This window comes from Penicillium atrosanguineum, assembly GCF_028827265.1.
Source record: "Penicillium atrosanguineum strain IBT 20685 chromosome Unknown utg000008l_segment0_segment0, whole genome shotgun sequence".
NCBI lineage: Eukaryota > Fungi > Ascomycota > Eurotiomycetes > Eurotiales > Aspergillaceae > Penicillium > Penicillium atrosanguineum.
The window spans coordinates 3,210,419-3,220,990 of record NW_026623140.1 but is presented as its reverse complement, the minus strand read 5'-3'; the positions used below and the strand labels follow the sequence as shown (position 1 = coordinate 3,220,990).

Below are 10,572 nucleotides of genomic sequence, written 5' to 3'. Positions count from 1 at the left end.
ACTTTCCAGATGCCGATTCCAAGTTTTCGCTCGGACCCAGCAGACGGTCAGACCAAGCGTAGTTGATCCCAGGGTGGAAAGACACGGGAGAGCGGAAAGCCCCCAGTGGAGGCATGGCCTGGGCTCGACCAGACATCGAATACTTTCCCACCCGGAGCGGGGTCATGGCGGTCCCAAAAGACGAATCGGCGGACAGAATCGGATCAGCAAGTGCAGCCGGAGCTCGGGGATTGGGGGATACAGGAGGAGGGGGGCGAATCCATGCCTCCATATCTCTCCATGTCCCTCCCGGTAGTCCAATGGCTCCAGTCCAGGCCTCTCCATCCTTGTCTATTCCTCCTCTGCCTCGTCACCAAGATGCGCCCCCGCCGGATGGAAGACTCTCCGGTGAAGGTTATAAATTCCTTGCTCTGATCCCGCGGACGGGGATCCCTTCTTCTTCCTTTCTCATCCTTCTCGGCTCCTCCGTTTGCAAGCCCTGACCTTGGCATACTATACTATTCCACCCATCTTGACGCTTCTTGTCGTACTTACCATTACTTCTTGCAAATAACTTACCGTCCCGTTCACTACAACCACCTCATCGCCATGGCTACTCACCGTCACTATTATCAGCCCGCCGCTGCCATGCACATCCCTTCCAAGGCACCGGCCCCAGCAAGCATGTACCCTGTGTCTCGGATGCCAAGATCGCCACCAGAGTATTCCGACGCCAGCACCACTGCCGGCAGCCGTTCTTCTGGCGGGCTCACCTTCAGCTCCGCCGGCGGCGATTACGACTCCAGCTCGGCATCGTACTCTGGAGTCGATGTCGTGGATGTTCTGAACAACCGCATGCAGAATTCCTTCGACCCGACACCACTGGATCGAGGACTGGCGAAGCAGGCACAAACGTGAGTTTCCCATCGCGCGAGCACCATTCTCCAAATTGGCGGCTTGTCGTTCTCGCAGCGAGAACAAATAGTTCTGAAGCACACCTTCGCGTTCAGAAAGACCGCTGCAACTTGAAAACGGCACGCTGACAGAATTGCACCTGGAACAGATCTGGTCAGCTCAACGCAAAGCAGCAAGAGTTGCTAGAACTGCAAGCCCTAGCTCAGCGCCGTCTGAAGGGCGTACGAGCCAACTTCAACGAAGGACTCAACACAGCCCGCGAAACCAAGCGAGACCTCGAATGGACTCAGAAGCGCGTCAGGTAAGATAGCCCCAAAGCCCCATTTATCGTCACCAGAAGACATGGAGTTGCAAATTCCGCCCCGCTCCGCTTGGGGGGAGGTTCACATAACCTCCGCTCCGCCGGGGCACTTGGCACGTGCACCTGCGATCGACAGGGCATCGAGCGGCACATGCAAGAAATTGAAGGCTAATGAGGACTGCCAATAGCGCGCTGAAGAGCAAGGCCGAGAAGGCCCACCCGAACGAATACCGACGGGCCTCGAAGAAGTACACCTATGACGACTACTGATTCGGTGGACCCCTGAGCCACCCCCTGTAGCGTGTTTCAATGCTTAATCTGACGACTGTGATGAATTCGGACAAAACCGGGACTGTTTGGGAATCTGGGACTCTGGGACGGGATGCGTGTCTATTTTTGGGTTGGATTTGGCGTGTTCTGCTGTTTTTGTGTATAGCTCTTGCCCTAGGTGTGGATCTAGTCTGCGTCTGGGTGTATACTGGTGTGAAGGCCGTGAATGGTACTCCTTTTACATGTTTTGACGTACCGCTGGTGCTTTCCAGCCATTCAGAGGGCATAGATACTCGATCTAACTTGTATTGGGCCGAAGACCTTGCTCAGAAATTGTACGTATTAGTCCTAGGGTTAGAGGAGAACGGCCAGTCATAGGCTGTGAGCTGCTGAAGCCGGGGCCGTGACTCCGTATAGTTCACATCCTAGACTGAGTAGGGCTAAATTGGGTTTAGTCCTGTTTTAGTGGATCCTTTGCGAGGTAGGGCTGCCGAAGTCAGAAGTCATTCTTCTTTGGAAGGGTTAGTACTTTATTCAATTTTTCCCGAACAAGGGATGCGAATTTTCTGATTCTGGCATACCTCAGGCATGGATAGTGGAATCATCATATAGAACTATGGCAGACCGCCTCACAAGACTAAAGACTATTGCTTACACGCTTACATACACAAAGGAAAGAGGAAACCAAAAAAAGATAGGAGTAGGAAATCTTCGAGAAATGCACGCATATCTGTCATTGGTGTAGCCGGATTACAAGGCTCTTAGAGCCAACTCTATCTATTTACTATCTTTAGAAAGCCTGCTCCTCCTCAATTGCCCGGTTAATCACACGGACAAAGCGGCCCACCTTATCAACATCCTGCTTGGCTGTCTCGATGCCAAGCAGAACCTTCTTGATACCAACACTAAGACGACCATCTTCAGCCAGACCACCGACTCCCTCAAGAGCCTGGGCAATTTCCCGAGCATCAAAGGCGCCGGACTGCTCCATGACATATCGTAGCTCGCCAAAGGAGCTAACGTTAGGAACCATGATATCCGAGTTGAACGAGTTGTATACATCCAACTGCTTCATCAAAGCACGCTCAGTGGTCGTGGCCAGAACCAGCAGGCGGCGGCCGTGCGAGGGCTGCTTTCGGAGGAAGACCATTAGGGCCTGAAGCACGCTGTTGCTGAAGCGAGGGCCGATAGGCACCCAGTCGATGATTCGTTCGATGTTGTCAATGACAACAATACTGGTTTGACTCTTGTAGGCGCTGTCAAAGATACGGCTGATGTGCGAGATCTTTGCCGGTTCACTGAATCCAACCATGTCCTCGGGGCTGATCAACTTGATGAAGGGGAAGCCAGAGTCGATGGCAATTCGGGCAGCGAGAGCGGTTTTGCCGCTGCCAGGAGGGCCATGCAACAAGACAGAGAAGAGTGGCGTGGCTTCCGCCTGGCCAACCTGCTTGACAAACAGCTCACCCTCACGCATGATCTCCTTGATGACATTCGAGTAGTGGATGACGCCGTACTGGATGCGACTGGAAAGCTCCTCTTCAGAGACACCGAATGCGGGCTTTACTTCCTCAAGGGCTCGGTGGAAGTCAGCTCGGTTGACCTTCATGTTAACAACGTCATCGTTGATACTGGCCATCGTGCCAACCTTAACATGACGGGAGAAGGCAAACGACGAGGCGGACTTGACCAGACCCGCGATTTCGGCACCGGAGAAGTTCTTGGTCAAGTGAGCAAGCTCTTCCAGGTCCACGTCGTGGTCCATGACATTGTTTGTTCGCATCTTCTCTGTATGAATGTTGAGAATCTGGCTTCGACCCTTCTCATCAGGGAGCGAGATCTCCATGTGGACCTCGAGACGACCGGGACGCAGCAACGCCTCATCGATCATATCCATTCGATTAGTCATTCCGATCAACAGAATGTTGTTGAGCTGGTCAACACCGTCCAGTTTGGACAAAAGCTGATTAACAACGCTGTCACCAACGCCGGTACCACCTGCACCGCTACCACGTTGCTTGCACACTGCGTCCAACTCGTCAAAGATGATGATATGGAGACCACTCTCATCACCCTTCTCTTTGAACTCTTTTTCGGCGTCTGCGAACATCTTTCGGATGTTCTCTTCAGACTGACCAACATACTTGTTCAAGACCTCGGGACCGTTGATAATCTTGGGCTCTCTAGCATTAAGCATCTTTCCGATCTGGCGGGCAATCAAAGTTTTACCAGTACCAGGGGGCCCAAAGAGTAAAAGACCCTTAACGTGGTGAATGCCAAGCTTCTCAACGAGGCCTGGGGGGAAAATGCGAGAAGCAAAGGCACGACGGAAAATCGTGCTGAATTCGGAGTCCAGACCTCCGATTCCCATATCTTCAAACTTGAAGCCAGGCTGGATGATTGAGTTTGCAGCAGGGCGGCGGTTTGAAGGCTTAACATTGATTCCGGATTGAGAATCCTTGAAGAAGTTGAGCTGGGTATGGCGGGTGACAATTCCTCGCGCCAAAGGATCAGTCTCGATTTCACCAGATGAAAGGTCGGGCTTCTCCGATGTGAGATCCACACGCTGGACGGTCTTGACATGCAGAAGGAGTGGAATGCTTTTGTTATCCATCAGAATTCTTTGTCCGGGGGCGAACAATTGGTTTTCAAAGTTCTGGTTCAGTTAGTAAACATCCTTATGTTGCCGAAGGGATTGACTGACTCTGATAACGGCATTTGTCAACTCATCCTGGTCGTATGCGGTCTCCACGCGCTTCTTGGCGGACGCAAAGCTAACTTCAATATCCGCAGATCCCAAGTAGGCCTGTCCACCTTGGCTGAAAGGATCATACAGCTGTACTTTGACAGCATCTCTCATACCGATGTTCGCCCAGGTACGCTGGGGGTCCGACATGCTAATAAGTCCAGGAGGGAAGCCCTCGAGAGGGCGGGCGGAGAAGACATAGATGTCATTGATGAGGAGGAGGACGTCGGTGCCGTCACGGGAGGGGGGAATATCCTGGGGTGATACGGCAACGCTTCAAAAGATCAGTATTGATCAGAATAGTGCTAGGACAAGATACGTACAGGTTACCGAAAGTGTAGTTCTCGTTGGGGCTCTTGGCTGGGTTAAGCATCCAGCTCTGGCCTCGTCCGGCTGGAGGCCGAGCAGGCATCTGTTGCGGAGATCTTCCCATCGATGACGGCGGTGCTCCATATCCCCTTATTGTAGTAAAATCATCAGTCATGGGCACATCGTAATCGCGGGAATCTCCAGAGCTGGATACGGGGGCGAAGCTGTTGTCATACCGTGGAGGAGCTTGGTTAGGGTTCGAGTGGCCTTGCTGCGGGGGGCGTTGGCCACCAGACCCAAATGGATTGGGAACTGACGGAAGGTTGCTCCGATTGAACATGATCGGGTCGTAGTCGGGTAGCTAAGTGGGAGAAGTGGGAGGTGTAGGAGTGAGGGTGTTTCAGTATCGCCACTCTGTTTTAATGGGAGCAGGCAGCGACGTAGATCGGACCGGCGCGGGTGGACAGTATCGGGTCCGAGAATATGTACCGTGGCCCAGTACCTTAAGTTATGTTTTAAAGAGAGATTTAATAAGAAAGATGAAGCTGGAAAGGTGACAAGCTGGGGAAAACAGTTGCGCCGGGAACAGCGTCGGGCCGTGGGGCGTTATCGATAAGGACAGCTCTGACTGGGCTGCTTCATCACTCATCCGCCCACGATGCCGCTGTAAGTCTTTTTTGCTACTTTATTGTGATTCTTACTGACATGATAAAGTCATCTGCTTGGCAAAAAGTCATGGAATGTCTACAACCCAGAGAATATCGCCCGCGTCAAGCGCGACGAGGCACAGGCCCAGGCCCGTGAAGAGGAGGATGAACGGCAGATGCAAGAGGTCGATGCCGAGCGTCGAATCCAAATCCTGCGCGGAGAGCGAGTACCTACACCTCCTCCACCTCCAGTTTCCCCTGAATCGCCGGAAACATCTCGACAGGACCGAAGATCCCTCGTCGACCCTGGGAGAACCCGCATCAAGAGACGCCGCCTAGCTGGCGAAGATGATACGGACAGGGACATCAGGTTAGCCCGAGAGGACGCAGCCCAGGCTGTCGACAAACGGGATGAGTTGTCCCTGGCCTCCCAAAGAGAACGTAAGGATACACAGGTGCCCCTCGTGGATAGTGCTGGCCACATCAACTTGTTCCCGGAGCGCACAAACAAGAAGGCTGAGAAAAACCCCGAGGCCCAAGCCGAGGCGGTGCGAAAGAAACGTGAATTTGAAGACCAATACACAATGCGATTCTCCAATGCTGCTGGGTTCAAGGAGACTGCTGGGCGTCAACCATGGTACTCTTCTGGTGGCCAAGCTGCGACAGCACCGGATGCAATGTCCGAGAAGAATGTATGGGGAAACGAAGACCCAATGCGCAAGAATCGAGAGAAGGCCCGCATGGATGTCAATGATCCTCTCGCAGCTATGAAGCGCGGTGTGCGGCAGTTGAAAACGACACAGCAAGAACGAAAACGATGGAACGGCGAGAAAAGAAGAGAGATTGAAGACCTCAAAGCTGATGAGCGCCAGCGCTCGAGACACCAGCGGAAACGCTCAAGGTCTAGGGATAGCTTTGATGGGTTCCGGCTAGATTCCCCAGCAAGCAAAGACCGTGGCCCCGATAAAAAGGAGCATCAGAGTTCTCACTGTCACCATCGTCATCATCATGATCGAAGCCAAGAGCACTCGCATCGGGATAGTAGTCGGGAACGCTCTCGGCGACGATCACATCGTTCTTCAGATCGTACTCATCAATATCGTCATGATGAGCCCCGTTCTTACGGCAGGCGTTCAAATAAGTCTGAACTAGGCACAGCTTACGAGAAGCGTTGATCGTATAACCAACTTTAATGAAAGGCAGCATTACAATACCAATTGAATTTTTATATGCAAGTTTCATTTCATCGGAGCTAGATTCGAAAGCCATATCCAGGTCGCAGAATGCCTCCGCTGGGTATAATCATCTCTGTCTATGCGAGTCATCACCGAACCATGTATTTGTCATGACCATGAACAATTCAAAGAACTTTTAAATCATATCCGTTTATGCGAGAGACCAGTGCTGGGCACTCTTGGTGTTCTCATCTTGCCACTCGATATCAAGGTTCAGCAAGCGAGATCCCTTCTCCTTCTTCTCGTAGCCAATCTTGCCGGTGAGCACCTGTCCCTTCTTGAGAGGCTTAGGTGCGTGCTTTCCGTGGTCGATAAGGCAAACGGTCTGCATCCAGTGAGTCTGGGTTCCATTGGGGCCGGTGGTAAAAGCCACAATGCCCTTCTTCTGCATGTCTGAAGGGATGGGATTGTCGGGAACGATCGAGTCTCTGGAAGGCATGAAGAAGATATCAAACCAGATGGCCCAGCCATCAAGGGCATCGATATCCTGGTTGATAGTAACCTGGAATTCTTTCAAGAAGGTCAACTCATCGACAGTGATGGTGTGCAGGGGCAACGGCAAGAAGACAGCCGAGTCACCAGCCATTGAAGTGGACTCGGTGCAGCGAACAAGAGCCTCCTCGTAGATGTTCAGCTTCATGGGGTTCATCTTGAAGCCGTAGACGTTGTCCCAGAAGGAAATGTGGGACGCAATGAAATCCGGGTCGGCGTAAGGAGCGATCCGGAGAGTGGCGTGAGAGGGGACCATAAGACCGTCGGGGGCGAGGTAACGGTCCCTAGCATAGATGACAGAGTCAAACATGGCCTCGAAAAGGAGAGCGTAGCCCATCCATTCGGAGATGATGATGTCGACCTTCTCCACGGGAAGAGTGACCTCTTCGATCTTGCCGCGGATCAGACTGTCCAAATGTCAGTACATTGTATTTGCGTATACACAGCAGGGGTCCTTACGTGATAACGTCGCCGAGGCCGTTGTCGTACACAATTTCCTTGGCACGGTCGATGATGTCCGAGTTGTCGACCGAGATGACCTTCTTCGCACCAGCTTTGGCGCAGAACATAGACAGAATACCGGTTCCACAGCCGACATCCAGAACGACCTTGTCCTTGAAAACGTGCTTGTTCTCGTAGACAAAGTCACGATAAGCATCGGTACGGATAGTATCCTTCAGCATGGATTCGTGGATTGCTTAGAAAAGCCAAGTTAGCAAACGGAGCGAGAAATATATAGAAATTGGCGAACGCACTGTTGTAGGCGTAAGAAGTGAAGTAGCCCTCATCGGCCTCCTCGATCTTATCAGCGGGTGACTTCTTCACAGAGGCCCCGGGCTCAAGCTTCTCATCCTCTTTGTTCAACTGGTCGGCCAGCGACTTCTGCACGGCAAGTCTGTATTCAGAGAATTGAGTCTGGAGTCGGTCAAGATTCTCCTGGAGTTCAATAACTTTGCGCTCCGCATCGTTGCCAGGTGCGGCCTCGGTGTCCTCCTCCGCAATGTCATCTAGGCTGTAAAGAAGAGCGTCGTCCTCCAAAACGGGCTTCATGAACGCATTGTCGGCGAATTTGGCCTTAGAAGAAACATCTGGGGTCTTATTTCCAGCCTTGACCTCGGAGCGCACGTAGTTGACCAACTTGATGGTATCGAGGAAGTCCAAGCCTATCATGAATATATCGTCAGTCTCAGGCCATTGAAAGATTTGATCTTCTCTTCTAGAACATACCAAGGTCTTTCTGAATCTTCGACAAGTCGAAGCTGTGCTTCTCCTTGCACTCCTGCAGCATGGAGCGCACATCAGGGAAGACTTGCTCGGTGAAGAGCCCAACAACGGGCTGCGAATCATCTTCGGCCTCAACATCTTCCCAACCCTCTTCGTTACCAGAGTCTGAATCATCCGAAACGGAGCGCGCATCGGCAGGGGAATTGTCCACAGGGGGTTGAGCAGCACTAGAGGACGCCATGATCGATTGAAGTGCAATTGACAAGGAAAGTAGAGGGGCAAGCGATAACTAAAAAAAAATCACTTATCAGCATGGCGGCCTCAGGCCAACCGTTGCCCCGCCCCCGTTTGTTTATTACTGCCGTATCGCTGGTGTACCGCCCTTCCGATCGAGAGCCTCGATCCTCCCTTCACTACACTCTCGAGGTCATGGCTTTCTTCTTTAACCGTGGCCGGTCGCGGCAACCTGCCGATGTTGTCCGTTCAACTAAGGAGCTCTTGATGAGACTCCAAGAAGCTCCTAACACATCCAAGGTCCGAAGCTCAAGCCCATTCGTGTGACGGAACCGCTAACGCGCTAAGTAGGCCGAAGAGGATCTCGCGAAGCAGCTCAGTCAGATGAAAGTGATTGTTCAAGGGACACAAGGTTGGTCGCCCGATTTCTCCGGATGACTTGCCACCCAGTCTGGGCCTTTCGGGCTGGATTGGAATGCATGCTGACGTCCTTGAATCATAGAGGTCAACACATCCCCGGATCAAGTCCACGCTTTAATCCAAGCAAGTGTTCAAGAAGATCTGCTCTACGATCTATCGCGGTCCATTCATTTGCTACCCTTCGAAGCTCGAAAAGATACCCAAACGATATTCTCCCATATCCTGCGTTTCAAACCCGCCTCCTACCAGGACTCCAAAGAAGCTCACAAAGACCCTCCCGTCATCTCATATCTTGTCCACCATCGACCGGAGATTCTCATTGAGCTATGTCGTGGTTATATGCAGAGTCAGAGCTCCATGCCCTGTGGTGTGATTTTAAGAGAGGCACTCAAGTTTGACGTGGTCGCTGCGGTGGTCCTTTATGATCAGTCGCATGAGGGGGAGCCGGCCGTGCGCCTATCAGACTTGAAGCCCAACCTCCCTCAAAAAGGCGACGGGGTGTTTTGGAACTTTTTCGATTGGATCGACAAGAGTAACTTCGAGGTTAGCGCCGATGCATTTACAACATTCAGGGTAAGAGTCAAGCGGCGAGTAATTGTGAAACGGTTGTGACTGACGCCTGTGCTATAGGAAATCCTGACCCGGCATAAAAATCTGGTGACTGCATACCTCGCGACCAACTTCGAACTATTTTTCGGACGATTCAACAACATTCTGATCCAGTCGGACTCCTATGTGACCAAGCGACAGAGCATCAAGTTGCTGGGAGAGATTTTGTTGGACCGAGCGAACTACAACGTAATGATGGCTTATGTGGAGAGCGGGGAGAATCTCAAGCTATGCATGAAGTTGTTGCGCGATGATCGCAAGATGGTGCAATACGAGGGGTTCCACGTATTTAAGGTATGTGCCGCCGATCCAGGGGAAAGCACACGCACTGACCAGCGCAGGTATTCGTGGCCAATCCGAACAAATCGGTGGCTGTCCAGCGAATTCTCATCAACAATCGCGACCGACTCCTTAGATTCTTGCCTAAATTCCTGGAAGACCGCACTGACGATGACCAATTTACCGACGAGAAGAGCTTCCTAGTGCGCCAGATCGAGCTTCTACCCAAGGAGCCTGTGGACCGGAGCCGGCCTACACAGTCGCAATCCGGGATCAACACGACTGCTGTCGTCTAAGTTTGATCCGAGGGTGGACCGCTGGACCCCAATGCCAGTCTGTTCCCTTTTTTGTTACGCCCATGATGATATTTGAGGAAGTATAGCCGGGATAGTTGGTCCCCCTTTTGCATTGGCAGCTGAAGGTCTGCTGGTTTCACAGCCTCGGCTTACTGGAGTTCCACCCTTTTTTTTTTTTTTTTTTTTTTTCTGTGTATACATGTTGCTTCGGGAGTATTTTTTTCACTAAAAATTGATTCGGTTCCTTGGACTTTGTTTGGAAGTAGATTTACACGACAGCCTATGATCTCACCCCGCAAGTGAGCAATATAGAAGGAGCTATAAAAAGCACGAATTCACTAGAAAGCCGGAAAGAGTTACGTTGCTCTGGAGTGTTCTAATCTAAGGGCTGCTAGTGCGCTCCACACTCCTCGTCTGGTCTCGTCCGGTCCCACTACTGCGCGGCCCAAGTTTGTTGGTGGGACAAAGATGCGACGCCCCTAGAATTTGAGATTTTGTCTCTCGCGACAATTCTCTCCTTTTTTTTTATGACCATCTAGCCCAAATCGCATTGCAATTTACCTTCATTCCTTAATTGCGTGGAATGATAAAAGTGGCCTCCCGCGCCAAGGCTCCA

At 51.8% G+C, this 10,572-nt stretch overlaps 5 protein-coding genes across 5 annotated transcripts; 3 read left to right on the top strand and 2 right to left on the bottom strand.

The window, feature by feature from the left end:
* Positions 1-588: 588 nt before the first annotated feature.
* Positions 589-1,465, top strand: N7443_010749 (KxDL motif-containing protein; the record flags this gene model as incomplete). Its single annotated transcript, XM_056890805.1, has 3 exons — positions 589-893; positions 1,043-1,195; positions 1,384-1,465. The coding sequence occupies 3 exons, from the start codon at positions 589-591 to the stop codon at positions 1,463-1,465; spliced, it is 540 nt and encodes a 179-aa protein (XP_056737296.1).
* A 790-nt stretch (positions 1,466-2,255) lies between these two features.
* Positions 2,256-4,860, bottom strand: N7443_010748 (AAA family ATPase SEC18; the record flags this gene model as incomplete). Its single annotated transcript, XM_056890804.1, has 3 exons — positions 2,256-4,121; positions 4,170-4,485; positions 4,535-4,860. The coding sequence occupies 3 exons, from the start codon at positions 4,858-4,860 to the stop codon at positions 2,256-2,258; spliced, it is 2,508 nt and encodes an 835-aa protein (XP_056737295.1).
* A 318-nt stretch (positions 4,861-5,178) lies between these two features.
* On the top strand, positions 5,179-6,342 carry N7443_010747 (uncharacterized protein; the record flags this gene model as incomplete). The annotated part of the gene is made up of 2 exons (XM_056890803.1): positions 5,179-5,186; positions 5,235-6,342. The coding sequence occupies 2 exons, from the start codon at positions 5,179-5,181 to the stop codon at positions 6,340-6,342; spliced, it is 1,116 nt and encodes a 371-aa protein (XP_056737294.1).
* Positions 6,343-6,553: 211 nt separating this feature from the next.
* N7443_010746 (protein arginine methyltransferase RmtB) lies at positions 6,554-8,359 on the bottom strand (the record flags this gene model as incomplete). The annotated part of the gene is made up of 4 exons (XM_056890802.1): positions 6,554-7,301; positions 7,354-7,591; positions 7,650-8,057; positions 8,122-8,359. 4 exons carry the CDS (start codon positions 8,357-8,359, stop codon positions 6,554-6,556), a joined length of 1,632 nt encoding a protein of 543 aa, XP_056737293.1.
* Positions 8,360-8,430: 71 nt separating this feature from the next.
* Positions 8,431-9,956, top strand: N7443_010745 (Mo25 family protein; the record flags this gene model as incomplete). The annotated part of the gene is made up of 5 exons (XM_056890801.1): positions 8,431-8,652; positions 8,704-8,764; positions 8,855-9,345; positions 9,403-9,675; positions 9,723-9,956. 5 exons carry the CDS (start codon positions 8,431-8,433, stop codon positions 9,954-9,956), a joined length of 1,281 nt encoding a protein of 426 aa, XP_056737292.1.
* Positions 9,957-10,572: the final 616 nt, after the last annotated feature.